Source organism: Oreochromis niloticus, linkage group LG18 (assembly GCF_001858045.2).
Source record: "Oreochromis niloticus isolate F11D_XX linkage group LG18, O_niloticus_UMD_NMBU, whole genome shotgun sequence".
In the NCBI taxonomy this organism is placed as follows: Eukaryota; Metazoa; Chordata; class Actinopteri; order Cichliformes; family Cichlidae; genus Oreochromis; species Oreochromis niloticus.
The window spans coordinates 28,481,812-28,508,454 of record NC_031982.2 but is presented as its reverse complement, the minus strand read 5'-3'; the positions used below and the strand labels follow the sequence as shown (position 1 = coordinate 28,508,454).

At 39.4% G+C, this 26,643-nt stretch overlaps 1 protein-coding gene across 1 annotated transcript in view; it reads left to right on the top strand.

Moving 5' to 3' along the window:
- LOC100699123 (neuropilin-1a) overlaps nucleotides 1–26,643 on the top strand; it is a 95,881-nt gene that overhangs the window by 37,375 nt on the left and 31,863 nt on the right. The window contains exons 4-6 of the mRNA XM_005476791.4: nucleotides 929–1,156; nucleotides 6,740–6,910; nucleotides 13,139–13,305. Coding sequence (XP_005476848.1) covers nucleotides 929–1,156; nucleotides 6,740–6,910; nucleotides 13,139–13,305 — 566 coding nt within the window. The remainder of the gene's footprint in view (nucleotides 1–928; nucleotides 1,157–6,739; nucleotides 6,911–13,138; nucleotides 13,306–26,643) is intronic.

Here is a 26,643-nt window from a genome sequence, read left to right as displayed (position 1 = left end):
GTTTAAGAAATAGAATCATAGGCTCATTATGACTTCCTTGAAAAACCCATAAAGTAAATGTAACATCTGCGTTCTGAGCGTGCAAGTTTCATTATGTTATTAGTTGTGATTGCAAGAATAGGATTGTGTTGTCTGTTAGTGTGTCTCTGGGTGCGTTGCTGTTTGTTTACCATGATCAGTCTCACATGTCTGGGATCTTAAATAAATTCCAGTCAAACAACCCCACCCCAGTCACAACTCAGACTCAGTGGGCTCCAACAAGGGAGGGGACCAATCACGACGGAGCGCAGCAGATTGGATGGAAATTGCATGAATTTTGTCAACAAACCACGGGTTTTTTTTCTCTCATTAAGAAACAGTGTGTGTGTGAGTGGGGGGACTTTTTCTGTATAAAACAGGTATTTCAGATTCTTTTTGAAAATCATTTCTGGTCTTAGAACTTATTACTTCCTTTTTAAGATGTTAAAGCTGCAAAAGTGTTTGGAACTGCCAAAGTTTCAGACACAGGGAAAGGTCAAAAGCAAATATATTCAGTTGATTTCCAACATGTCTATCCTTTTTTTTGCCACAGTAACAACTGAAAAGGTCAGAAATCCAAACTGCTGAGGATTTTGTAAACTGTGCCAACACAAACAGACCAAAAAACCACCTCAAAAGGCCTCTGTTGAAGCTCGCGCGGAGTGATTTTGAAGCAGATGAAAAACATTCTGACGTTTTGCTTCTCATTCTGTAAATGTTTAAGTTTTTCTGTCCACGTTGCAAAAACATGAATTTTATTGTAAGAAATAAACTACAAAACCAATGTAAGGGCAGACACATTATGACCCCTTACTGCCCCTCAACTCCACAGAGTTTACGCCGTCGTTTAGCTGAGAATTGGTCACCTCTTGACATTTTAAAGCCTCATCTGTATCTTCTCACCTTGCAGGTCCTGAATGTTCCAGAAACTTCACGGCTCCCAGTGGAGTCATCAAGACACCGGGCTTCCCTGAGAAGTATCCCAACAACCTGGAATGTACCTTTATGATCTTTGCCCCCAAGATGACAGAGATCGTGGTGGAGTTTGATAGCTTCGACATGGAGCCTGACACCACGCCGCCACCGGGCGCCCTCTGCCGATACGACTGGCTGGAGATCTGGGACGGCTTCCCTGCAGGTGAGCGGAGGGCTGGGGTGCAACGGGCAAATGTTAGTTGAAACCTTAGAGATTAAAACATGACTGAAAAGGAATTTAAAACTGAGCTAGTGCAGAGATGAAGAGAAGAGACAGGATGATGCTGACAGCTTCAAAACAGTGATCATAAAAGAGCATTTTCTTAACTAGTCAGAAATTGTAAAGACATATATATAAAAATGATTGCCTGATAAATAATTTCTAAAGGGCATAAAGGATTTTTAATGTTTTATGAATTTCCAGGCACCCTTTTTACACAGTCGCACACTTAACTTAAATGCCAGAAAAATGCTATTGTTTATGAATTAAAACATGCAAAATAATTTGAAAAAGATTTTTAAAAATTTGCTTTTAGCCTGATGAACAGATTAATGTGAAAAGATGTGAAAGTAAAAAAAAACAGGGCTGTTTCTCCGCAGATGTGAAGCAAAGTTACAAAAAAAGGGACGCAGATGTAGATGGAGGAGAGGAAATTGGGAGGAAAAGGGACGGAGGAGTGAAGGAAGAATACACAGAGTTGTGAAGCAGAGGAGAGGAGGATGAAAAAGGTTTGAGACAGCTTCCCCCTGTGGATGCTGACAGAAAACAGACAGAAAACAGGCAGAGACATGTGGATGTGAAGGGGAGGAGGACCGTGGAAAACAAGTATGGATGCCTTCCCTGCTGGTGAGATGAGTCGGGATTGAGTGACAGAGGTGAAAAATAGGTGGATAATTGCAAAAGCGCGATGCGGGATGAGCAGGGGGAGCAAGAACAGCAGACAGGGATACATACAGGATATGCAGAGTGCACGTGTGTGTGTGTTTCTCTTGATTGGCTCATTTAAAATCATATTTTTTAGGCTACAGGATGAAAACCTCATTGGCCTTAACATTTAATTTCCACTTTGTGTAGAAACACTCATTTTCACTTAGCAAAATCTGAGAATTGTCTGCAGTAGATTTTCTCATCACTTCAAAACAAAACAAGTTTCACTCACCTACCAAAAATCTGAGAAGTCGCTGAGTGTTAAGCCTGAGCTTAAATATGTTTAAAATTAAACCCCTCATACTCGCTGTTTTGCTGTTGCAGTTTGGTGAATCACTCTCTGTGACCTCATGCTCCCCAGCAACAAAACACATGTCGCAATGCTTCACTACACTACAAATTATCTTCATATGAAGTACGTGTCCGAGCTTGTTCTCCTGCTTCGCACATCCCAAGTCTGGTCAGGATGATGATTACGCACTAAAGGAATAGTTTGATGAATAAAATTATTAAACAAGATCAATCTGGAGTGGCAGATAGCACCCCTGACTGAAAAAAATCTATCTATGAGTGTCATTAAACCTCAAAAGGAGGTGTATGCAGGTGTCATAGACATACAGAAATATGAGGAACATGCAGAAGGTGATGCTCATTTGCATCTTTTGCACTGAAAGTGAATGATGCAGAGAATCCTTCACAGCATTGTTCCTTTCACATTTGTAAAATCAGCTCAGGCACAACCTGCTCTACCCTCTATTCACGCTCCTCCCCTTGCTTTGGACAGCATTTCTCAGCTTCTATTGTTGTCTAATTAGCCGTGCAGCGTGCATATAATCGTGAGAGCTACATACCTTGGACAGGCCTCCGCTGGCTGCCAGGATGCCCACAATACTTGCTGCTGTGCCCAAAGCTTTGCCTGATTATTGCCAAGGAGGAGACTGGCATGAGGATGTGAGGGACACAAAGCCTGGCACAGGTATACAGGCAGTGACATACACTTTTAAGCGGTGCCAGTATACATAACATGCCAGGGCTTTTCCTGTCAAATGATCTGTGCGTATATTTGTGTGTTCAGGTGTCTGTTTGCATGAATGCATGTGGACGTGTATGTGTGTGTGTGTGTGTGTGTGTGTGAGACTATCTGTGGGTGATGTTAAAGCCGAGCAGACAACAAAGCGTCTCTGCAGCAGGGTTGAGACCGGCATGTAGTTCTTCATCCCAACAAACGTTCACGCGCACATCAAAGATTCTCATTAGCCACGTTTTTTTTCGTCTTTGAGGGCTGTAAATCAGTTCTTCAAAAAGAAGCTCTTTCTTCTGAATGGACTTAATTAGAAAAACATCCAATGGCCTTTTGTTTGTTTTTTTGTTTTCCTATTTTATTCTTCAGAAAAGATTTTTTACAAGAGATTTTTCACATATTATCTCACCAGAACAATGTAACCATTAACAAGTAAATATCTCGATCAAAGCTTTTCATCTTCTTGATGAAAAATTCCTACTTTCTTAGTTTTACCAGAGCTTTTAAACACATTTCATGGCTTTCATTAGTTCCCGGGGTTTCTCCAATTGTTTTAGAAAGGCTACAAGATGTGCCTGAAATCTTTGAAAACCTTTAAAATCTATGATGCAGTTTATCCATTTTATGATTCTAATGCACTGCCTGCAGTTAGTGCTTCCAGGAGAATTTGATTTATACGAGCCACATCCACCCATTCATGCAGCACTTTTTCTCTGTCAGAGACATGTGATGTGTGGTGCAGGGAATAGAAACTTCAGTACGTGGGCCCAGAGATCAGTCTCCCGGCCTTATGATTAGTAGACCACCAGCTGTACCTCCTGAACCAGCTGTCAGAGCCTTACGTGTGCATATTTATGTTAGATTGTTTCTTTAATTTCTTGTATTAGTTGACAAATTCTTTGGAAGATTGGTGTCTGTCACAGAATTTTGAATACCAAAACACACAATTTGACAACTGTCCCTCATTGAGAACTAACATTTGTACATACTCACGCATCCAAAGTGCCATTTTTTTTGCAACTTCAGATTTTCTGTGACAGTTCTATGCATTCATTATTTTATAAACTTATTATTTTAGGTTACTTCAGTTTGTCTGAGAGCACAGATTATTCAAGGAACTAAGAGAAACTTTCAGCTTTGAACTAAATATTATAAAGTTGTACAAAGCTCTATTTATTTTGGTGGCTTGGATTCTCAAACTTTACAAACTGATAGCTTGATGTCAAGAGTGCTGAAATGTAATTTTCTTCCTCACTTTTCCTCGGCGTTTGCTTCAGATATAACCATTTCCTTAGATGTATATGGAGTCATATCGCCTGCAGGAGTTTCTGCTGCCAGGGGGCTGATTGCATCAACTGACAGCCTTGCAGCAAAACCATTTTCACAACACCTCCGATAAGGCTGAAGTAGTTTTAAAATGTAATCCGTCACAGATTGTCGACTACCTGCTTTAAACTGTAACTGATAAACATAATCCAACAGAGTAGCGTAGCTCAGCATTCCTGCTGTGACCGCCTCATCTTTCTGTTTAGCTGGTTTGCCTTTAAAAGCTGAAGGAAATTGTTAGAGAAGTATAATTTTCGTAACATATAAAACTGAATCTTGCTCCGTGGGTCTATGAGAGATCGCTGGCGCAGTATCTCCTCAAAGCAGCAGGCAAGACTCACATTGTTTCTCACAGATAAGAAGAGGATGAAACAGGGGACCACCTGTGGATGTGGAACTCAAAGTCTTCAGACATGAGACAGTCTGTGACTGTGTGCTGCACATAAAAACACATGATGTCTGTGAAGGTTCTCAGTCATCCAACACATGATGTTACAGCGGGCGTTCCTGTGATGCTCTCATATTTTATCTTTAACTGTGAGCATCTCCTTTACAGAAAGAGGAATCCCAGAGTAAGCTGGTTCTGCCTGTTGCCCAAATAGAAACAATAGTTTGGAATCGTTTTCAGGAGCTTTAACCTCCTCAGGTCTGAATTGTTGTCACAGAAGACCCCAAAACCACCTTAACTGTAACACTAGTCAATCAGAATATTTCATGTTTGTTATTATTAAATTCTTCTTCTATGTCTTTGTAGTCAGGGAATAAAGAAAATGGTCATTCTAACTGGAAACCCCCCCAAAAAAGAAGAAAGTATTCACATTTTTTCCCTAAAAATAAAAATATATTTAGGTTTCTGGTGACCACCTATGATGACAAAAAACCTAACAGGGTTAAACAAAATTACACCACTTTGCATTATTATTACTAGTATTATTATTTAAAACTAACATTGTTGACTGTATTTGCATTTTTTTTCATTATTTGCCAGATTGAGCGTGGTGATTAGCTACAGGCTACAGCACTGTTAAAGGGACAGTTTGCTTTAACCTCCTAGGACCTGGCATCCACATATGTGGACATCACATTTTGGGTTGTCTAGACAAAAAATAGACCAAAACACTAAATTTTGCTCTACGTAAGGGTGATATCCACTTACGAGGACATTATACTGCCGCTGCCCTATCGAAATTTAAAGTGAAAGTCCTCAGTTCGGGTCTTAGGAGGTTAAATATACATATTTTTCATTGTTTATCCATCTAGATTCTGGTTTTACCTGCCCAGTTTTTAGAGATATTGCTTTTATAATTTAATTCTTTATACTGAAGTACACCCACCAACCAGGTAAGCAGAAGGACTGATGACTCAGTCCGGTGACATTGTAAAAGCATATAAACATGAATGGCGCTAAACATAATTCCTTCAGTAGTTCCCTAATAGTTTGTGTTTCTCAAACAAGCTCAAACATTTGTTTTGTACAGAGCACGCAGAGTTTGCATTTCTGTTATTACTTGTATACATAAATCAGGGAACAGCAACCAGCTGAACATATTTTTAAAAAGTGAAATTTTTATGCAAGCAAGGAATTATTTCAGCAAATTGAAGACAAAGTTTCTAATTATAAATTAATATAAATTTGGGGGTTCGATAGATGGTTGTTTGCTGTATATGTTTCCTCATAATTAGTGTTGGTAATCACACTGTACTTTGTAGGAAATTTGTACAAAGAAGCTTAAACAGATTTTTTACATTGGATGTTTAGTTTTGTGGTATGAAGTCGGCTTTTTTTTATTTATTTGCTTGTTAACATGGAAAAAGAAACGGGTAACTCTTCCTCAATCTGTTCTTGGACCCTTCAAAATATATTTTTAATGCATCTGCCATATTTTACTCCTCCCACAAAACTACAGCTAGAAGAAAGTTTTTGCATGGATTGTTATAATTTGATGTCATGTGATATGAGTTTAAAACTTAATCAAGGTGTGATATCAGAATAAAATACCTTGCACTCACTTGATCCAAAGGTTATTCATTGCTGCGCCTGATATGATCCTGTATACACACTTTACTTGGAGTGTTGAGGTAGGGAGTGTCAAAACAATATGTGGTGGGAATGAGTGTTTCTGCTGCCTGCCATCTCACCTTTATTTCTGCCCCTAAGGTGTCACATCACTCCTGAGAGGTGGGAGATTGTTGCTGACAGGAGATCAGCTCCAAACTTTGTTTGTTCAGAGCAGACTCGAGTTTTTCTAAATCTAAATCAGAACTTTTCAATTTTAGGTTCTAGGCAAGATTTAACAAGTAGATTTAGTTGATGTCACGTAATATTTCCCAGGATAACAAGGGAAGTATAGGACAGAGCGGATAATCAAAGAAAACACTCTCTGGTCGGGTGATGAGTGATGAAGCTGACATCTCCTTTTCTTTCTCCCTCCCTGTTGCCCATGCTCTTCCCATCCCCCTTCTCCTCCCAGTGGGCCCTCACATTGGCAGATACTGTGGCCAGACGTCCCCGGGCCGAGTGATCTCCTACACGGGCATCCTGTCCATGACCATCACCACTGACAACGCCATCGCCAGAGAGGGATTCTCTGCCAACTACACCATCCGCGAGAGGACCCTCCCCCCAGGACACGAAGACGAGGGTGAGCAGCTGGATTAGTGAAAGGAGTGCGCGATGCGGAGGGCAGAGCTGTCATCTGGTTCACTTCTTTGATATTTCTGGTCTCGTAGAGAATGAAAACAGAGTAAATATGAGCCAGTGTGTAGCTTCAACTCAACCTAGTTGTCCTTGAGCACGGGCAGTAGCTCCTCCAGCTCTGCAGAAACCGGACTCTATCCGCTGTCTGACCTCTGGCCTCTGTGTTGGAGGCAAGACAAGCAGAATGAGAATTTATCCTTCAGGGGCTAATAGCATGCAACAAAGGAAATAATTAGACTTTTCCTACATTTAGAGAGAGAGATTTAGAGTTTTTAGTTACAACCAACTTTGCCATTAATTATTCTTGTCATCAGTTAATCATTTCATGATCCTTTTAGTCCAAAGACATGTCGACATTTATGAAAGCGAGATCGAAAGCAGCTAAAGAAAAGAGCTTCCAGTCAATAAAAGCCCCAAAAGACACTGCATTATAAAATAACCATTAATGAACTATTAATGCAGTTGAATAATTAAGTTAATGATTGATGATCAATATTTGCTACAGTCAGCTGTTTCATTTTACAGGTTAAAGTCCATTTGTTGTGGTTGAAGTCTAACAAATGGACCAAAAATACTGCTTCCCAACTTTTTGGCTTATTTTATGATAAGGCAATTTATTCTCCTGACAGCTCATTCAAATAGTGTTCCCATCTAAGACCCGTTTATTTTAATACACGATAGCCCCCTGAAACTCGGCAGTATTTAACAAGAGTGGTGCATAGATGTGGGTAAGATTATATATTACATGCTGTGAAGCTTAGATGTATTTTCTTTCCTTTTAATCATCGTACAACGCCTGGGATTTACGCACGACTCAGTAGGGTGAGGTTGGAAAACGCTGCAGAATTGGCGATAGCTGTTTTCTGAGTGACTAAAAGGACAAATTTGAGTCTTTAGAATAATATAACCAATCTTGCATATTGTTTTTGTAACTGATAACTTACCAGAGAGTTGTTTTCTGAGAGATAAAACCGATAGTTTTATGAGTTATTTGCAACAGCTGTGCTTAAACGACTCAACTTTAAATGAACCGTTACCATCAGACACGTGAATGTAATCTTATCACATAGTTGCTTTTAAATTAATTTCTTTTAGCTTTTATCTTCAATTCACTTGATCAATTTCCCCCATGAGGACACTATCACCAGGCGAAAAGTTCCTCATGCTTGGTTATTGTCTTTTCCGTGTTTGTCCATGTCCACGTGTTCGGGACAGAAGCCGTTTGTCTGCATCGGTTGACTGTATGACCTTGCTGGAATGCCTTTAGAGGTTTAAGTTATGCTGGCCTGTATGCTAACTGCACTCTGCTAACCCTGACCCCGGTCACCCCTCTGTAGGAATGTGTGTATGTGTTCAAAGGTGAGTTTCCTTAAGGTCCCCCAGTGGCGCTTTAGGAGAAACGAATGTAAAATACTCAGTTTGCTCTTCCAAATCGATCTTTAAGTGTTTTTTAGGGTAAGATTACCGGCAGCTGCACACAGAGGCCAGTGTTATTTTTTTATATAAAACCTAAATGATTGGTTATGTCAACACAGGAAATATAAACAGACTTGGAAATGGTCAGATGCAAATAGTTTTTGGCCAAAATCACAACCCAGTTATTAGATATTTTGGAACTTTTGAGAAAATGAAATTATCGATACAAAAGCTTTTTGTTAATAAGTAACAGCAATGTCCGTGTCTACATGTAAATGTTAACTATTTGAATTTTTAAGAGAAAAAGCATAAAGTCTCTTGGTTTATTGCTCCAAATTTTCAGGATAGTCTTGTTTTAAACCCCTTTAACTCCAAAAGTGATATTATGATGAACAGATCACACTCACTCTAAGGGAAATATTTCTGTAACCAAACATGTAAATCACGAATTTCACCAGAGGGTCAAAGTTGTTATCACCATTTTTTTTTTCACTCCTCCTGTTTGTTTTTGCTGTGGGCGGAAGATGTGGGTGTTGTCAGCTTGTATCTGATGTTGATGGTGAGCATTCGAGACAGTGCGATAATGCACTGATGTGCATGTATCAGATATGTCAATTGGTATTTAAACAGTAACGATAAGTCGCTTTACTAGCTGAATTTTCTTTTTTAGGATGTCTGACAACAGCCCTGGGTTTAGAAAAAGGCTCACACACAAATATACACATACACATGGGAAATTACTCTGCCTGCAGACCGCCGGCTAGGCTCAGCAGATTGAATCAAAGCTTCTCACCAAACCAAATCACATTGTCTTTTCTGCAGTTTTATACAACCAGTGTTAGCTACTGCTGCAGCAGGGGGTAATTCAGCAGTTGCCAAAGGGTGCATGGACACATTTTAGGGTAGCTCAACTGCTCTGACAATAAGAAAGATTTGTACTAAATAAACCTTGTGATACAGGCGAGAACACCAGCTGAGAAACAGTTGTTGATTTTTTTTTTTTTAAATTTTATTTCACATTTATTTAACCAGGAAGCAACTGGAGATCAAAATCTCTTTTTCAGTGGAGATCTACCCAAGACAGCGCACTGTTACGAGGTTAAAAGAATATTAAATCAAATGTAATATGAGCAGGCGTGGGATAAAAGTAAAGCAAATCAGGGAAAGCAAGTAACATGACACAAAATGCAAAGTGCAGCTTAGAATTAGCAATTCTTTACAGCTTTAAAGTCTCACTGGAGACAAAAACATCCAGCTTTAGTGTGCACTGGAGGTTACTCATGAACAAGGTGCAAAATAAAGTCCTGGCTACCTGTTATTAAAAAGGAGACATCCAGAGGAGCGAAGGCTGTGGAATAATCTGCCACTACAGCTACCTTTAGTTGACTCTGTGGACTCTTAAAAGAAGCAGACAATTAGGATTATTATAATTTTTTTTAATTAACCTATCAGTTAAATTTATGGTGTCTTTTTAAAAGGCTGTAATGCCAAAGGAGTTTAGCCAGTTTGGCTTTGTAAATAAAAATATGTCAGCATTAATGAAGATCAGGAAATCAGACTAGTCTGGATAATGAAGTGTCGGAGAAGCAGCAGGCATGTAAATAATGTCAGAGAGATAATGAAATAGCTGAAATGTTAATAAACAGCCAGTTGAAATGCACACATTTAAAACAACTGTCAGATTAGAAGCTACAGCTTTAAATGTTTTATGTTGTTTTTATGCAGATTTTCACACCAGTGCTGCGCTTCAGTTTCGTAAAACAATCCACAGAGAAGTTTTCTCCAAGCAACGTGCTTACAGTCTTAGAGGAAGCAAACGCTGACGTCCTGCAGTGAATTTAAGGGTTTCTCTCACTCTGTCCCTGCCATCAGCATCAGCAGTGGCCTCCAGCAGAGCTTTTGATCAGCTGAAGCATTGGCGGGGGCTTCAGTTTGCATCCTTTCTTTCTTTTTAGATAGTGGGTACAGGGACAGGCTGGATGTTTGTCCCTCGTATACCTGCTGCGGCGGGGACGCAGGGGCTGTCTCATGAATAAAAATAAGTTTGATGAGACGGGAGCCGAGATGGAAAGCAGAAAAAGCGAGAGAACTGGAGAGCTGTTGGGGATAAGCTTGTGTTTCAGCTGTATGAGAGTGCTTTCTTATGGTCTAGTTGTAGTTTCAGAGCATTTTCTGGCAAGAGGATTCTTCTGGGGAAAGCTGAATTGGAGGATTTGGGACTGAAAATTGTCAATTTAAAATAATAAATAAATAAAAGATGATGAGCACAATATCCAGCTTTCTGCAGGCTTTAGGAGATGTCGCAAGCAAACTTTCTCCCCGGTTTATTTGTGGGACTTGGAATGATGTAGTGTGTTTGTGTCAGTCTGGCAGACCTTGTGTCTCCAGACAGCCCTCCCACACGCACACAGTCACACACACAAACACACATTTCTTTACGGCCACCCTCCCTCTTCCTTCCCCACGCTCGCCTGCTGTTACAGAGTGGACACTCATGCCTAACAGATACAGATGTGCAGCTTGACTTTGTCCAAGCTGCTGTTTTTGGTCCGTTTCGTAAGAGCAGCGGATTGCAGAGCTCTCTAAACCCACCGAGGAGCGGATCATCCTTCTGATAAAGATTAAAACTGAAAGTCACAGAGTGTTAAAGCTGAATCCAAACACAACAATAGCTCCAATATCTGCCTGCTTGGGTTTTTATGCATTTATATCCATTTGTATGCATAATAGCAGCTAAACAAACATTTTATTATTGTGATTATTGTCAATTTACTTAACAAAACATGTATAATATTTTCTCTAACAAACATCTGAAAGCCAGTTTTATTTTACTTTAACAATCATAGGTCACAAAGAAAAGCAGCAAATTATTTTAGAAGCCGAGAATAGCGAATATACTTGAAGAGAACATTGCCCATGTCTGCAATCACTCACTGCTCACTATAATGGACTATTTAGTTTCCTTTGAGTGCTTCTGAATGTATAATGAGTATGCTACACTTGACTATAAGCATCCCACAATACTTCTCTAAAGGCAGAGTACAAAAAAATGGTTCCTAGTCAAGCGTCATATATCATCGTGCACAAATAGCAGGGAAAGCAGAGACTCACAACAAAACTACAGCATTTATTAATTAACAAAAAATCTGTTGGTATGAGGTGAATTTAAATTTTGTGTTAGTAAGTACGAATTTATTCATCGGAAAACGCCCAAATCTTCCCAACGACCTCACTATATGGTTATAAAGGGTTTTTGTTTTCATTGTTAAAGATGCATTTTGTAAAAATCTCTGCAAATTGCAACAAAAACTTTCACCACTAGGGGCAGCAACAGACACACAGTAGAAACAGAAGTGGCGTTATCCACTTTGTTTATCGTTAATATTTTTATTTTTGCCCTGCCTCAATTTTTTCTGTTTTTTTAATTTATTTTTGTTGCCATCTAAATAAAGATCACTTTGACTCACTGCACCATCTTGTGGTACTGTAAACTAAACTACAAACTAGTGCTGTCAGAGTTAATCTAGTTAAAATGACGTGAACGCCATAACTGCATTAACGGCACAAATCTCCGTTAGCGAGTTGGGGCGGATCGCCCCGAGCATGGGGCTGGAAGGCGCTAATGCATTAATGAGCTAACTGTGCTAACACATTGACGCCGTGCAGCCACACGCACGGGGCGATACGCGCCAACTCGCTAACGGAGATTTGCTGCGTTAAAGCGGTTATGGTGTTAATGTCATTTTAACGAGATTAACGCTGACAGCACTACTACAAACACATTAGTTTACAATAAGAACTTTTAATGACCATTGCTATACAGGGCCCATGGAAAAATTTGATTCACAGCGATGGTAAAGTACACAGCAGAAAATCAAAATTTAGTTGCAGATGTGATTAAAATGTGTTTATCCAAAATAGTAACGCCACCTGAATCCAGCTTTTAAAATGCAAAGATTTATTTAATCTGTAAATTGATTTATAGTTAGATTTTGAGTTACTTTGGACCCAGTTAGCCATATCATCTCCTTCTGTGCCATTTTCCATTATTTTCTTACATTTTATAGCTTTTTTTTGACATGCTGAAGCTTCCACAGCTTCACAGTAACCCTCCGTGGCCCTGACTAAAGCAAAAACACATAGATTGTTCAGTCAGATAGATTTTTATATATTTTGCTGGCTCCATAAGTCTGCACATGGAGTATAGCCTGTGAATGTGTAGATGCTGCATAGACATATCAAACCAGTGCAGCAACTCTTTGTAATGACCTCTTACTGACTTCTCTGCATGCAGCAGGAAGCTGGGACAGACTACTTCACATTGTCTGGGCGACACTCTAATCACACTCAGGCTCACTTGTTTTCCTGCCTGACACAAACTCAAACTTGAGTAGTTGTTTTTTTTCCAACTCAGATTTATGACTCCAACTTTCAGAGCCCGGTTCTGGAGTTTAATGATAAATTCATCCATTAGTAATGACTGCATGCAAGAGCAAAATACCAAAAATTCAGTTCATCCAGCTAATGATGTGTGTAATAGACTTTTTAAACTCATATTATAGAAGCCGTTGGTATGATTTTGACGAACAAACATTTTCCCATCTAACCTGATGATAATTTATAGGCAAAAGAATTAATGCGTCTCTTGATTCACAACAGTAACTTGATGATTATTTTCTCATTGGGGGTGCTTTGATGTATACCTGTGCTGTGGAGCTTTTTATCTGAAGGCTTTCTGTCTTTTTCGTCTCGTCAGATTTTGCTTGTATGGAGCCACTGGGCATGGAGTCTGGGGAAATTTCCTCTGACCAGATCACCGCTTCCTCCCAGTATAACTCCAACTGGTCCCCTGAACGTTCCCGCCTCAACTACCAAGAAAATGGCTGGACACCCTCAGATGACAACACGCGGGAGTGGATACAGGTGAGTAAATTTGTGCTTATTTTTAACTGTCATTCATCATTCATTATCATTACGGGTTAGAGTTACTCATGTTTATATGTTGAGGTAATGTAGCGATAATTACTCCTATAATGCCAAATTTGAAGGCTCAGAATAGGTTAGAGGGATTGAAATTATGTCACATTGGCTTTCATTTTTAGAGTCTGATCTCAGACTGAAAGCATCCTTGCATCTCTGTGGAAAGACAGTGTTCCTCAGTTTGAACTTCACTGTACCACTGAGACCATGCTCACATCTGGTCTGAATATTGTTCACTCATATGTACCACTTCTGTGCATTTTATGGGGACACTCGACAGTGAAAAAATAAACCAGTCTGCATTATTCATTGGAGCGTGCCTCTCCAGCACAGATGACATCTCTTATTCATAGTGAAATCTGACACACTAGCATCCAGCAATCCCTGAATGAAGGAGCAAAACATACTTGTGTTGAAAGTTGGTTTTTTGACCCTTTAAAGAAGATAGAACTGTTCAGTAAATTTGTTTGGTTCAATAGTTGATCAATTTGGTCATGCTTGTGGAACATTTGACATAAAATTAATATAAACTGGTGAGGAGAAACTATTAATGCTTAGTTTGTGGTTGTATTCTTATAGATGATATGTAGATTGGTAAATGGACTGGTTCTTATATAGCGCTTGTCTACTCTGAGAGCTTAAAATGCTTTTAAACAACTCGCCTCAATCACCCATTCAAAGAAACACTTTTCTATGCTTTTCCTATCTGAGTGCTTTCTAACTAAATTTCAGCAACTTGGGGTTAGCATCTTGCCCAAGGATATTTAGCATGCAGACTGCAGCAGACGGGGATCAAACCACCAAGCTTCCTGCTTTACCTCCTGAGCCACAGCCACCCTAGATTAAAGATTTACATACAACTAATGCTGTAGTATGGTTAATGGCAGTTATTTACCACAGTATAGTCAGTTATTTTCTGAAAATACCACAAAACTATGCTAACTTGTTGTGAAAATTAAGCTAGCAGCTACCCTGTAGCTTCTATACTAAGCCTTTTAGTTGTTTTTTTCCCATATCATGACAAAATATATATTATTATTTCTTACTTCTTTTGTTCTGCATATAAAATTTAAATTTTTATTCACCACCTGATATTTTTTCAGAGAGACAGTGTTAAGGGTTAAAAATAGCTGGAGCTAGCTTATGACTTTACTTGTAGCTAGCATTAGTTCTTTTGTGTTGCCTAAACTAAGAAACAGCCAAGCCAAAGCCTACTTTTTGTAACATATCAATAAAAATGTAGGTACTATTTTTGTATGGCAGAAAACTTTTTATTGATATGTTAAAAAAAGTAGACTTTATTCTAAAAACAAAATGAGACCCTAGATGAGCCACAAACGTATGAGTCCTCAGGACAAAAGCTGCTTTTCCCTTATTTTCTGAAGAAAAATGTGGTCAATCAAATTTAGGTTTTTAACTGTGATTACAGGAACTAAAATCTGATTTATTTACATTCATATTAGAAACCATTAAAGTATCATACCCAACAGACGCTCAAATTAGTAAAACTCAAGGGACCTTTTTATAATTAGCAACTGCAAAACAAAACCAGCCTGTGAATTTCCTAATATTGGTTGAACCAATAAAAACAAAATCTACAGGAGATGGCTCATTCACATAAACAGTTCCAGTGCTGAGGTGCGGCCACAGTCCAGCACTGTCCCATTGTCTGGGACAGGAACTTATAGAGGAAGTCTCACAATGCCCCTCGCAATAAGAGCAGACCCTCACTTCCCTCCTGTGAGGGTTACAACAGGAAGCAGACAGGAAGACGGCCTCAGCGGTGGATTAGTATTAGTGGCCCTCTATTGTCTGTCTTGGGACTTGTTTTAGGTAGTGGCTCATTGCTGAGCCCTCTGGGATATTAGGATATGAAGGACAGTGTTTTAATAGAGGTCAATGGGTAAATTAAGAAGAGGCTAAATTTAATTGAGCATCACTTTAAATACTACATAAAATATGTAGTATTTAAAGGTTTGCCTTAAGAGATGTTAAATATTTATTTTTACTGATGGTACCAATTACTTTGAAGGATGTTTCATTTAGTGACAAAGTAGAAAGATGCTTGGAAATGCATTGTTAATGAGTTAAAACCCCTTTTATGTTTCTTAGATTCTTTAAGGTTTCCATCCATCCATCCATCCATTTTCTTCTGCTAATCTGGGGCCGGGTTGCAGGAGCAACTATAAATGCATTGGCTTTCCCAGGCCAGCCGTGAGATATAATTTCTTCAGCATGTCCTGGGTCTGCCCCAGGGCTTCCACCCTCACCCAGGAGGCATCCTTGTCAGATGCCCGAACCACCTCAGCTGGCTCCTTTCGATGCTCATTTCCGCTGCTTGTATCCGTGATCTCATTTTTTCGGTCACTACCCAAAGCTCGTGACTATAGGTGAGGGTAGGGATGAAGATCGACCGGTATTGGATCGCTGTTTACACCACGAAGGACCGGTACAGTGTCCGCATCACTGCAGCCGCAGCACCAGTCAGTCAGTCAATCTCCCGCTCCCTTCAGTCGTGAACAAGACCCGTATACTTAAACACCTCCACTTGTTGGCGTAACTCATCCCTGACCCAGAGTGGGCACTCCACCCTTTCCTGGCTGAGGATCATGGTCTCAGACTTGGAGGTGCTGATTCTCATTCGTGCCGCTTCACACTCGACTCGGAAACGCTCCATTGTTAGCTGATCTTTAAGGTTTATTATCATTAAAGTGGACACTTGGCATCATCTTGTTGCTCAGTCTTGCTGGAAAATCTCTTTTATAATGTGTTACTTGAAAATGAACATAGAAACCTAGAAGATTTACTAAGAAATTATCTCTTTTTTTCCATTGACTCTTAAATAAATATAATGAGCTCCCTTCACAAAAGTTTTAAATCAGCAAAGACGACTAGGCTGGCAACAGCTGTCACTTTAACCACATATGCACTGTGGCAGATCTACTAACATTATAGATGGAGGATAATATTCCTGCAGAGGAGAACTGGTTTGTTTCTGAGCTTCTGGGCAAAGTATTACAAGGCTGCCATCTGCACGGTGCAGATTACTAATTATACACACAGTGGACAGACAATGGGACAGCAATGTGTTTATAAGTAATATGTATGTGTGGTGTATTGCTTAATTTATTTGCTTTGTTTTATTGCACACTCCTCTGTGCAGTTAGATGCTAATTTTAATATCTCAGAGAAGAAATTGGGAGTTGTTTAATGAATCATTTCTCTTTACAGAGAACACGCTATGCTTCTGTCACATTTAAGCTGCAACATTGGTGAAGTCTTTGTATTAAGGTTTAAAAACTCTGTTTTAGACAATTTATTCAACTCTTGGCTCCGTATGATGTCTAGGGCTGCCACGATTAGTCGACTAGTCACGATTACGTCAACTATCAAAATCGTCGACCACTAATTTAATAGTCGACGCGTCATTTGAAGCTTTCCTGAAAGACGCAGGAATAAGTAGTAGGATTTAAGAGTGTAATAAAGGACTGAAGCAGAAGATGGCAGCAATGCATGTACAAGGATGCCAGCTGCCGTTAAACACCAAAGAAGAAGAAGAAGCAGTCTCGGGTGTCGTAGCTGTGTCCAGCATTTGTAGGCTGATTACGTGACAGCGACGCAACGAAGGCTGTCCAAATTCGAAGACTCCGACAAATGCGGCCGACAAATGCCGCCAATTCCAGTTTCCAACAATGGCGGCAGCTATTTAGTTTTAATATTACTCTTATTACTCTTTCTGGGTCACAAAATAAACTTTTAAGATGTTTTCAGGCGAGAATGTAGCTGTGTAAACTTCAAATATCTGCTAGATTTATCAAGACATCAAATATTTGCAAAAGTGCTCCGACGTTTTCGGAGACGTCTGTTACCCACCAGCTCGATAGCTAGCCGGGGGTTCAAGGCTCACTAGAGCTGACGAGAACAGCGAACTCCCGGCACATCGCTTTCAACCCCCCGCGGTCTTTCACTACTCAGGTTAAACATGATATATAAGTCACTTAAATAACTTAAAAATGTTATTGAGAAAAATGTCACAGAGAGTTGATTTCCCTAATATGGTAATTACACAGCTCACAGAGACAGACGTCCCTCCCACCAGATGTTCAAACCAAATGTTTACCAAGGATTATACAAAACTGTGACTCATGCAAAGCTATTTCCGCATGGACTAAGAATGAAAATGCATAAAGGTCGCTTTGAGCACATGTGACACTGTATTTAAACAAGTGATCAAAAATACTGCATGGACTCTGGTTATAATTTATTTGTTCTAATCTCATTAAAGGTTAAAACATAAAATTAGCTGATATAACAAATTTGTTTTGACACCTCTTCGGGAAGTTTGCACAATTAATGCAGAACAAGCCTGAAGCGTCAGTTGAGGTGATGTTATACACGAGTGCAATTAATCTAATAATTATCAGCTGACACACTGAGAATGGCGCCTAGCTTTCTTAGTAACGTAGGCTTTTTAGGCAGCATGGTGGCTCCAGGAGGTACTGCTGACAATCTGGGCCTAGAGAAATTCATGTCGCTCACTTGTTCCAATTCACTGTTATTGACACAAACACCCATCTGTGCAGCTGCAGTGCAGAGACACTGGCATTTTTCTTATTTCCATCAATTAATCTATAAAATCTGCTGGTGTTTTTTCTTGATAACAAAAAATGCAGCGGTAAAACACCTGGCTTGAATGTGCCTTTTCAGCAACATTGCTTCTCCGGTGTTTCCATCTCAGAGCAGACTGATTGTAGATACTGCAGGAGGTGACGACACTGCTTGTATCAGAAAGCACTAAATGCTACCAGGTCCAGTTTGGTGTGTGAAAGCAGCTTTCTGCATGTGTGTTCATCCGTTGCTCGCATAAAGAAACATGAAGAAACGGCAGACCATCCCCCTGCCACGGTGATTTATAGCCTCCAAACCAATGCTGTTGCTCGCCCCTCTGACTCTGTGAGGTATTTGAGTTATGACTGGTGGTTTTTGTGAGGAGAATTTTCCCATTTTATTTGATTAAGTGTGGTGCGTGGCCAAGTCTGCACAGCATGGTTTGCCTTACGGCTTTCAATTCATCTTATTTGAAAAAAAGGAATTATGACTTAGTTAATTCTTGCATGCCTGCCTCCACCACTGCAAACACCTCTATTATTCATTTAAAGGCATTTATATTTTATTGATACTATTTTCAGGTTCCTATTCATAATGTGATTGGGGTGATGTTACCCGGTGGCAGTGTGGATGGCGACACACCATGAGCTCATTATCTAGCTGTATGATAAATATGTAATCATATTTTGCAGTGCCGCGTAGTGACCCATTTCATCAACATGCTGGATATTTGCAATTAAATGAGACCCAACTCCTACAAACACATTTGCTCAAGAAGAAATACTGAAGTTTTACTTGTGCTGCAGTAAAATTAACCAAGCAGGAACTTTGCAGTCAAATGAGCTTTAAAAACAACTTTTAATAAAAAGAATTATAAACTATGAGTCTGCACTCACAACTCAAGTGTAGCGGGTTAAAGTGCAAGCCCTCCAATCTCATCATGCAGGCCTTTGGCGCTCTTTCAAAGTGGAAGCACACCAATATGTCTCCAACCATCAACAAATGAAGTGATAGCACCAGGTGGAGGAGCCCATCTACTGGCAAGATCTATGAGAGTGATAACATTTGATAACTGCCATTTAATGGGCTGATAACACTCTGCACTGGTGCATATGGGGACATTATAATCTCATTCACATGTTTTTGAATTAAAATTTTAATTGAGGAAAATGCAGATAGATATCTATTATAGATAGTTCTGGTTTAACTACTTGTGGTTAAAATTAAAATAGTTTGAAATAGCAAACATTTTAATAACTGACTGTATTTATCTTAATTTCTAGAAGATTTTAACAAAAAATCACTACTTGGGTAAGTTTAATTAGCTCTAAATTTACAATTTATTATGGTTGTTTTAAATATTTTATTGTTTACACATGTTTAAATTGGGCTTCACTGGTAGAGCGGAGCCACAGCACAACAGCGCCAAAGTAATTTGTTGGATACTTAAGATTAAAAGGCACTATATATGTGCGGAGCGTTAAATAATTAAAAGCTACAAACAATATGTTGAGCATATTTAGAACATGTACTCGAACATGTATTCGATACATTTCTAATTCTTGTAATTACTACTTACTCTATTATTAATAGAAAAATTCCAAGGCAGTTATATTGAAGTCCGAAATAAGAATAATTCATAAATGAAACAAAAAGTTATTAATGGTAATCGGAAAGTTCTTGAGCCGTGTTGAACTTTCTTGCCATATGGGAAACATGGTTAGTAGGTGCATCTTTACAATTGACCTGTTATTGAGGGCAGTGATGTAAACCCAGGAAAGGTTTCCTTCCCCTCCTGGCTTCAGGTATTTATAGAACCCCTGCCATTTGTCTTCAGGATCTCTTTGACGCCACCAGGAAGAGCATCTGGAGAACTCATTTAGACAACTCGCAAGTGAGGTGTGTTACTGAAGCCGGGGCATTAGGGAAGCGGAAAGACAAAAGATCATCCACAGAATGTTAACGGGTCGGCCTATCCAGAGCAGACCTCTGGAGGAATGCCACAGTGAACTTCCAAACCTGGGAAATATCATTAACCAAGACAAATAATCAGTGCACGTCAGACTTGTTAACACAGAAAAGTCTCCAACAGTTGTGATGAACGAACTGAAGAGCCTTCGCACTGATTATAAATATAATTTCTCAATTAGTGAGAGAGGAAAGGTCGAAAAAAGGTGATGTTCTCATCAGTTATGTCAATCATTCACCAAAGAAAATAATGCCCCCAAACCATGTAGATCTAATTAGTGTGTTCATTAGCTCATTTTAACTGGAAACCCAAGGCTGCTAAAAAAAAAAAAAGATAGAAAAAAGACGTAGTTGGACAGTGAGAACAAAATATATTTCTTTTTAAGCAATGCCAAGTAGTCATGCTGTAATAAGATTTTAAGGATCCCGTGGTTCTAAATGGCACTCAGCAGATGCATAATTGCATTCAAACAAAAAACATTTAAAAGTGACTTTTTTTCCCCCTCCAGCAACAATTAGGGCCATTAATGATTTTGCCATTTAATGATTTTAACACTGTAAAAGCAAGCCACATGCCACAGCTTTGCAAAACATTATTTGCAGCATTAGTATAATTTAATAGTAGAATTTTAGCTGTTTGGACATCACTTCAAATTCACTTCCTTGCAGCATGAAAATCAATGAGCAGTTAATGAGAATTCTCTGTTATTTTATTATTTTAGAAGGAAACCCTGTAGTTCCAAAAATATATTTAAAATTACAAACTAAAAAAAATAACTCAAGAAGTGGAATTAGACGTCAACAGATGCAGCTTTATTTCAACATTTGAATATAATGTGAACTCTTCACGGTAAACATAGCGGCAGTTTCGCAACCGCTGTTTAAATGATTCTGTATTCATATATTGGACTGTCTTCTCTGACTGTTCCAGGTAGCCCTTGATTTCCAGTATTATCCAGGTAGCATTAAGCTCACAGCAGGTCAGGATGTGTTACATGCCAAACAAGCTAGCATGTCGCTAAACAAGCTACATGGTGTATGGTGTATCTATTGGATAAACTTTAATACATGCATTTTGGTCTGACAGATCTTTTCACCAAATAAGTGAAATACTACATAAAAACGGGTGTATCCTAATAACCTAGCCCAATCCCCCATTCTTCTTAGTTGTGCTTGTTATGTGCATTGAAATGATCTTTATCAGATGGCCATATTATTACAAAGTTTAAAGTCATGGTTTTATGACTGTATTGGTTTCGTTGTAGAAGGCTGTCTAAAATGAAAATTAGGCTTTTTAAAATCAAATAACTTTCTAGAAGTGGGAGATTCTTTTGCTAGCTAGCTAACAGTTGTTGGGCTATGGGTTGTTGGGCTATGTAACCTTTATCACAGCTTCCATATGCGCTGTAAAGGATGAACGTGTTACTCATTGTTGTTTGATTTGACAAATAATCAGCCTAATAAAATATCAGCTGTATGGACAAAACCTTATGCTAAATATATGTAATTAAAATTAGTATTTAGGTAGTTTTGCAGTTTTCCACACGTTCCTACCATCTAATTATCTTTTTTATCCATAAAAACAAACTGCAATCAGCTGCATCACCACAGGCCTCCACTTTCCTAAGTAAAAACTAAAAACTTCAGATGAGAATGGAGTAATTGAGGCTCATTCTTTCTCTATCACTCTAAAAGCAGTATCCTGTTTTGGCAGGAAGTAACAGAGTTTCTGTTCAATCTCATTTAGCCATACTTCAGCTCGAGTTATGTCCCCTTCCTGCATTTTGTTCCCTTCATTAAAAAGCTCTAAGTGTGACCATTTTCTGTGGCATAAATGGTAGGCACTGCCAAGTGTTGAATAATTAGAAGATGGAAGAGCAATTACCCTCGGTCGCTTGATGGAGGAAGTCTGGAGAATGGAGTTATGGCCGGCCGCTGCAGAAAACATGTAATGACAGCAATGGCTGGCCAAAGGATGGCTGTAAATGGTTTTCCTGAAACACTTTGTTTAATCTTAAGTAAACAGTCTCCCTTTTCTTTAAAAGCTCTTGTGTCAAATATTGTTTTCGCCACTGAAAAAACTTTAGCAGTACAGGGAAATAGCAGTCCCTCCAACCCGTTGTTATACCCAAGATGTTTGGTCAGGACCCACAGACATCATATTTTAACATGCTGTAGCATCATTTTTGAACATGCATGGTCACCAGATGGAGTTCATTACGAGTCCCTCAGAGATACAGACGCCATGAGACCGCAGCCAAAAGTGGTCTGGCAGGGTTTTCACTGCAGGACATGAAGTCACTTGTAGTGTAGATAGAAGTTTACCTTTTAACATGTGATTAAAGTTGTGAAAGGGTGTACTTTAATTCAAACCATGTACTTTCATGGGCTTACGAAAGTCAAAACAAACGTAAAATAAAGGTGTTGGGGTAGAAAAAAACATCCCAGACAGGATTCGGACTTTTGTCTTCTGGTTGGAGGCTGTGGGATTGTCCCGTCCACCACTCCAAAAACCAACTACTGCAAACTACTGTAGGTTCTGGTACTTCCTCCCTCACAGTGGAAACTGACACTAAGGGGGCACTTTTTGTGTAAAACTATGACGAAAAATGGCAACGTTTCCATAATATGATTAATTGGGAATGAGAATCTGTCGATTTCTCAAGTCAGGTTTTTATAAAAACTTATAGATATCTACTATGTTACACTAAAATTAACATTAAAATTACTCTAAAATTAATCTTTTTGTTTCCATTTCTGAATCAGCTCTTTATCCTACACGCAGTATTCACGACTCACCTCCTCGCCTCCCAGTGTACTGACTTACCTTCTGTTTTTATTACAAGACCAGCTTTTCTTAATTTAAGCCTTTATTTAATCAGAAAGTTTCTTGTGATTGAAATCTCCTTTCTAAGGGACGCCTGGCCAAGAAAGCACACCATTAACCGCAGGCTGCTGTGGCAAAATCTCAGATAAATTTCTCCGTCTACGAGTGTCCATTAAGTACAAAATCACAGCTCCAGAAACACAGAAATGACTGTGACACCTACTATTGATGGTTTAGCACAAAGTAATATTTTTAAACTCCTTTTAGCACTAGCAAATTTTTAAACATCTAGCTAAAATGAGCTTTGTTAAAACAAACCTTCTTTTGGGATTATGCATTTCCTAATAATTTTAAATTGGTACCAGTTTTTCCAGTTTAGGGTGCCCTCTGACTTAACTTTCCCTGACTCGCTTCACTTCCTAAGTCAGCTCTTAATACCGTGATGAGCAGCAGAGCAGATCTGGTAGCTTGTTTGTGATTTCACAACAAAAACCTGCTGTGTGAAGCTTCTCGGTCACATACAGTATGCATAGTGTATGTGGGTGAGACGTCTCGTGGGAATTTAGATGAGAACAGAGCTGGGAGCGCCGTCAAGTAATCCCACAAACTATCGTTTCCCAGGGGTCTCCCTGTCAGTTACAGATCCCACAAAGACCTGCGGGAAGCTATTCTCCTCTCTGCTCCTTAAAAGGAAACAGTGGGAGAAGTCAAATCCTGGCTTCTGGGGTCTTCCCATGTACAATATCACAGCTGCAGTGTCTCTATGGTAATATAATTACACACCATATATTATAGGCATCCCACATATAGCTGAGTGTATTTTGGTATGCAACTGATAATTTAGAAACTCAACAAACAAGTGACTGAGTTTAAGAGGAATTAAATGGAAGCCCCATAGAAAGTCTTCTTTCTATCGTTTCCAAACTTTGGAGAAAGTCGATGTGACGAACACGAAGCTGCGTGTTGGTGAAATAAGAAATCTTAATTTAAGATAAGCGTTAGTGAATGTGGACATTTATAGACCACTGTGAGGCTTTCTGTTATCACTGCTGCTCTCTTTGATGATAACTATCACTTCTTAATCTCCTTTTTTATCGTTTCCTTTTGCAGCACTTTGAACAGCCGTGTTTCTGGACACTGCTGTGCCGCATTGAGATAAAAAAAAAAAACCTTCCGCCATCTGAAAAATTATTTTTAGCTGTTTTTTTAGCCCTTAGATCATAATTTCGTGAAAAAAACTGGGGGGAAATGTATTGCCAGGAGATCCGTTTTGATCGAGTAAAATGTGTGGTTGAAAAAAAATGATCGCTTCGGAGATTTTTGCTAATAATTTGAGAAATCTGCATATAGCTGTCCTACTGTCTGTTTAGCTCGACAAATGCTTATCTGATCCTCTTCGAACTCGTTGGACGTGTTGCTCTGCATCGTAGCGAGCACGGTGCTGAATCTGAAGTCGTCTGGATGAGCTGTTTTTATGTTTTAAGTTTATGTTTTAAGTTGTTCTGTGCCCCTACAGCAGGTGTCTTGAATCTGACGTAGCCACTTTTATTTTTTATATGTCAAAGCTTTAAGTGATTCTTTCTATTTTCCAGCTGCAAAAAAATGTGTAACCTTTAAACCACATTTAATTTAAATCTACGTCATACCCTACATTTATCGCCAAGCACTTTATCTCTCAGTCTAGCTATTTCCTGAGAAAGCTACAACTCCAAGTCTGCACACTCTGTGCAGCCACATTTGAACAGACCAATCACACGCATGCATTCAGTGAGTGTTTCTTCATGAGTCCTCTTGTCAAAACTATAAACTTAATGACTGCGTGCACGTTAAGGACATCTGTACATCATAGTTACAATCTCTCAGAACAGACTGTACTAGTTAAAAGAAAAAATTGAGTTACACAATATTACGTTTCCATTTGGGGGATTTTTAAGCATAATTGAATCATTTTCATTTCACATTCTTTTCTGTATTTAGGATTTCTGGGAAGTTTGTCTTGAGACTTTGATTGCTATACTGGATAATTTAACTCAGACAGACACATGACAGTAAGCTTAGTCAGTCTAGCCTCAGAGTCAAACTGAGAAAGTCCCAGACACATGATGCTTTTTTTAAACTGTTACTGCTTATCGCCTTGTTGTCGGCCAAGGTCTGAGTTTTTAAGAATTCAAGTGTCAGAAAAGGGGAATTGAGATCAAGGAGGATCAAGAACTTTACTGTTAACAACAAGACAAAAAGAAAGCGTTTTAGCTAACTCCTTACATTTCCTGACTGGTCTTTATTTTGCTATTTAGTCCAAAAAACATCTTCAGCACCTATTGTCGTAGGTTTGAGTAATGCTGGGCTTACACTGTGCGATTTTTGGCCCATTTTGAGCCGATTTTTCAGTCGTGCGACCGTTTTGTTGATCGGCCCGAGTTTGGCCTTCATCGTGCGTCGTTCATCGTGTAGTAGTGATGCGCGAATCATGAACGAATCGTTCAATACTCAAGAATCACTTTACTGACTCGTGAATCATGATTCACAAGCCCAACTGACTCACTGACTCATCCCTGTTGCTGTTAGCAGCAACATATCTAGCTTATAATTAAAATTGTGGAGAAAAACACAACATCCAGTATCTTAACAAAAACATTTCTGCTCTGAACTGGAAGAAAAAACCCTGAGTAGAAGCTCACATCAAGACAATAGCTCCTCGGTTCACAGTAGCATCGCTCTGCTAACATGCTAACAGCACATTTGAGCTACTCACCCCCTCCTTTCCTGTGCTGAATCGTAGGGTAAGCAAATCACTCAGGACTCGCTCACCCCCTCCCTCCTGTGCTGAATCATAGAGCCAGCGAATCACTCAGGACTCACTAACCCCCTCCCTCCTGTGCTGAATCGTAGAGTGAACGAATCACTCACTGACTCACTCACCCCCTCCCTCCTGTGCTGAATCGTAAGCGTAAGGGAATCACTCAGGACTCACTAACCCCCTCCCTCCTGTGCTGAATCATAGAGCCAGCGAATCACTCAGGACTCGCTAACCCCCTCCCTCCTGTGCTGAATCATAGAGCGAACGAATCACTCACTCACTCACTCACTCACTCACCCCCTCCCTCCTGGCTCACAGCTTCTTCTTCTTCTTGGTTGGCAACCAATGTTAAGGCGCATTACCGCCCCCTGGCTCACAGCTCAGTGGACATTTAGATGAGAAAATATATATTTGACACATTTAAGGAAAATACTAATAAAATAAAAATAAACAAAATAAATGTTCCCTTTAGAAATTTTTTTGCTCTATAAAATAGTTGTTTTCTTTTAGAATCACTCATCTTAGCAGTAGGCAGTAGGATATACATGAAAAGAGAAAAGAAATTAAGTTTGAGTGAAAATGTACATTTTTTGCACTCTCTGGTCAACTGACTCAGTGAATCAAATGACTCAAAAAACCCGATTCACTTTGGTGAGTGACTCATTAAAACTCGATTCAGTAAAAAGAATCAAATTTACCATCACTATCGTGTAGTATACATGGGGTAACCAGAAGCGATTAACACCTCACGACCAGCTCCCGAGTGTCACCGCAGCTGCTCACACTGCGCATGCGCAAACACATAAATGTCGGTAAAAAGACGGAGTAGCACAGCAGTGCAGCGTGTGATCTGGACACAAGCGATGGAAGCACTTGTAGAACTTTGGAAAGCTCATCTGAGTCTTTTCGATGTGGCATCACAAAATTATCACGACCACAACAACCGTGAAAATAGTTGGATTTCCTTTGCTGCTCAATCACAGCTGCCCATCAATGTTTTTCATTAGCAATTTGGCAAAGTTGATGGTGGTGGTGTGAGTCTGTGTGAGTGAGAGACAGAATTTCCGTTATAACCTTCATT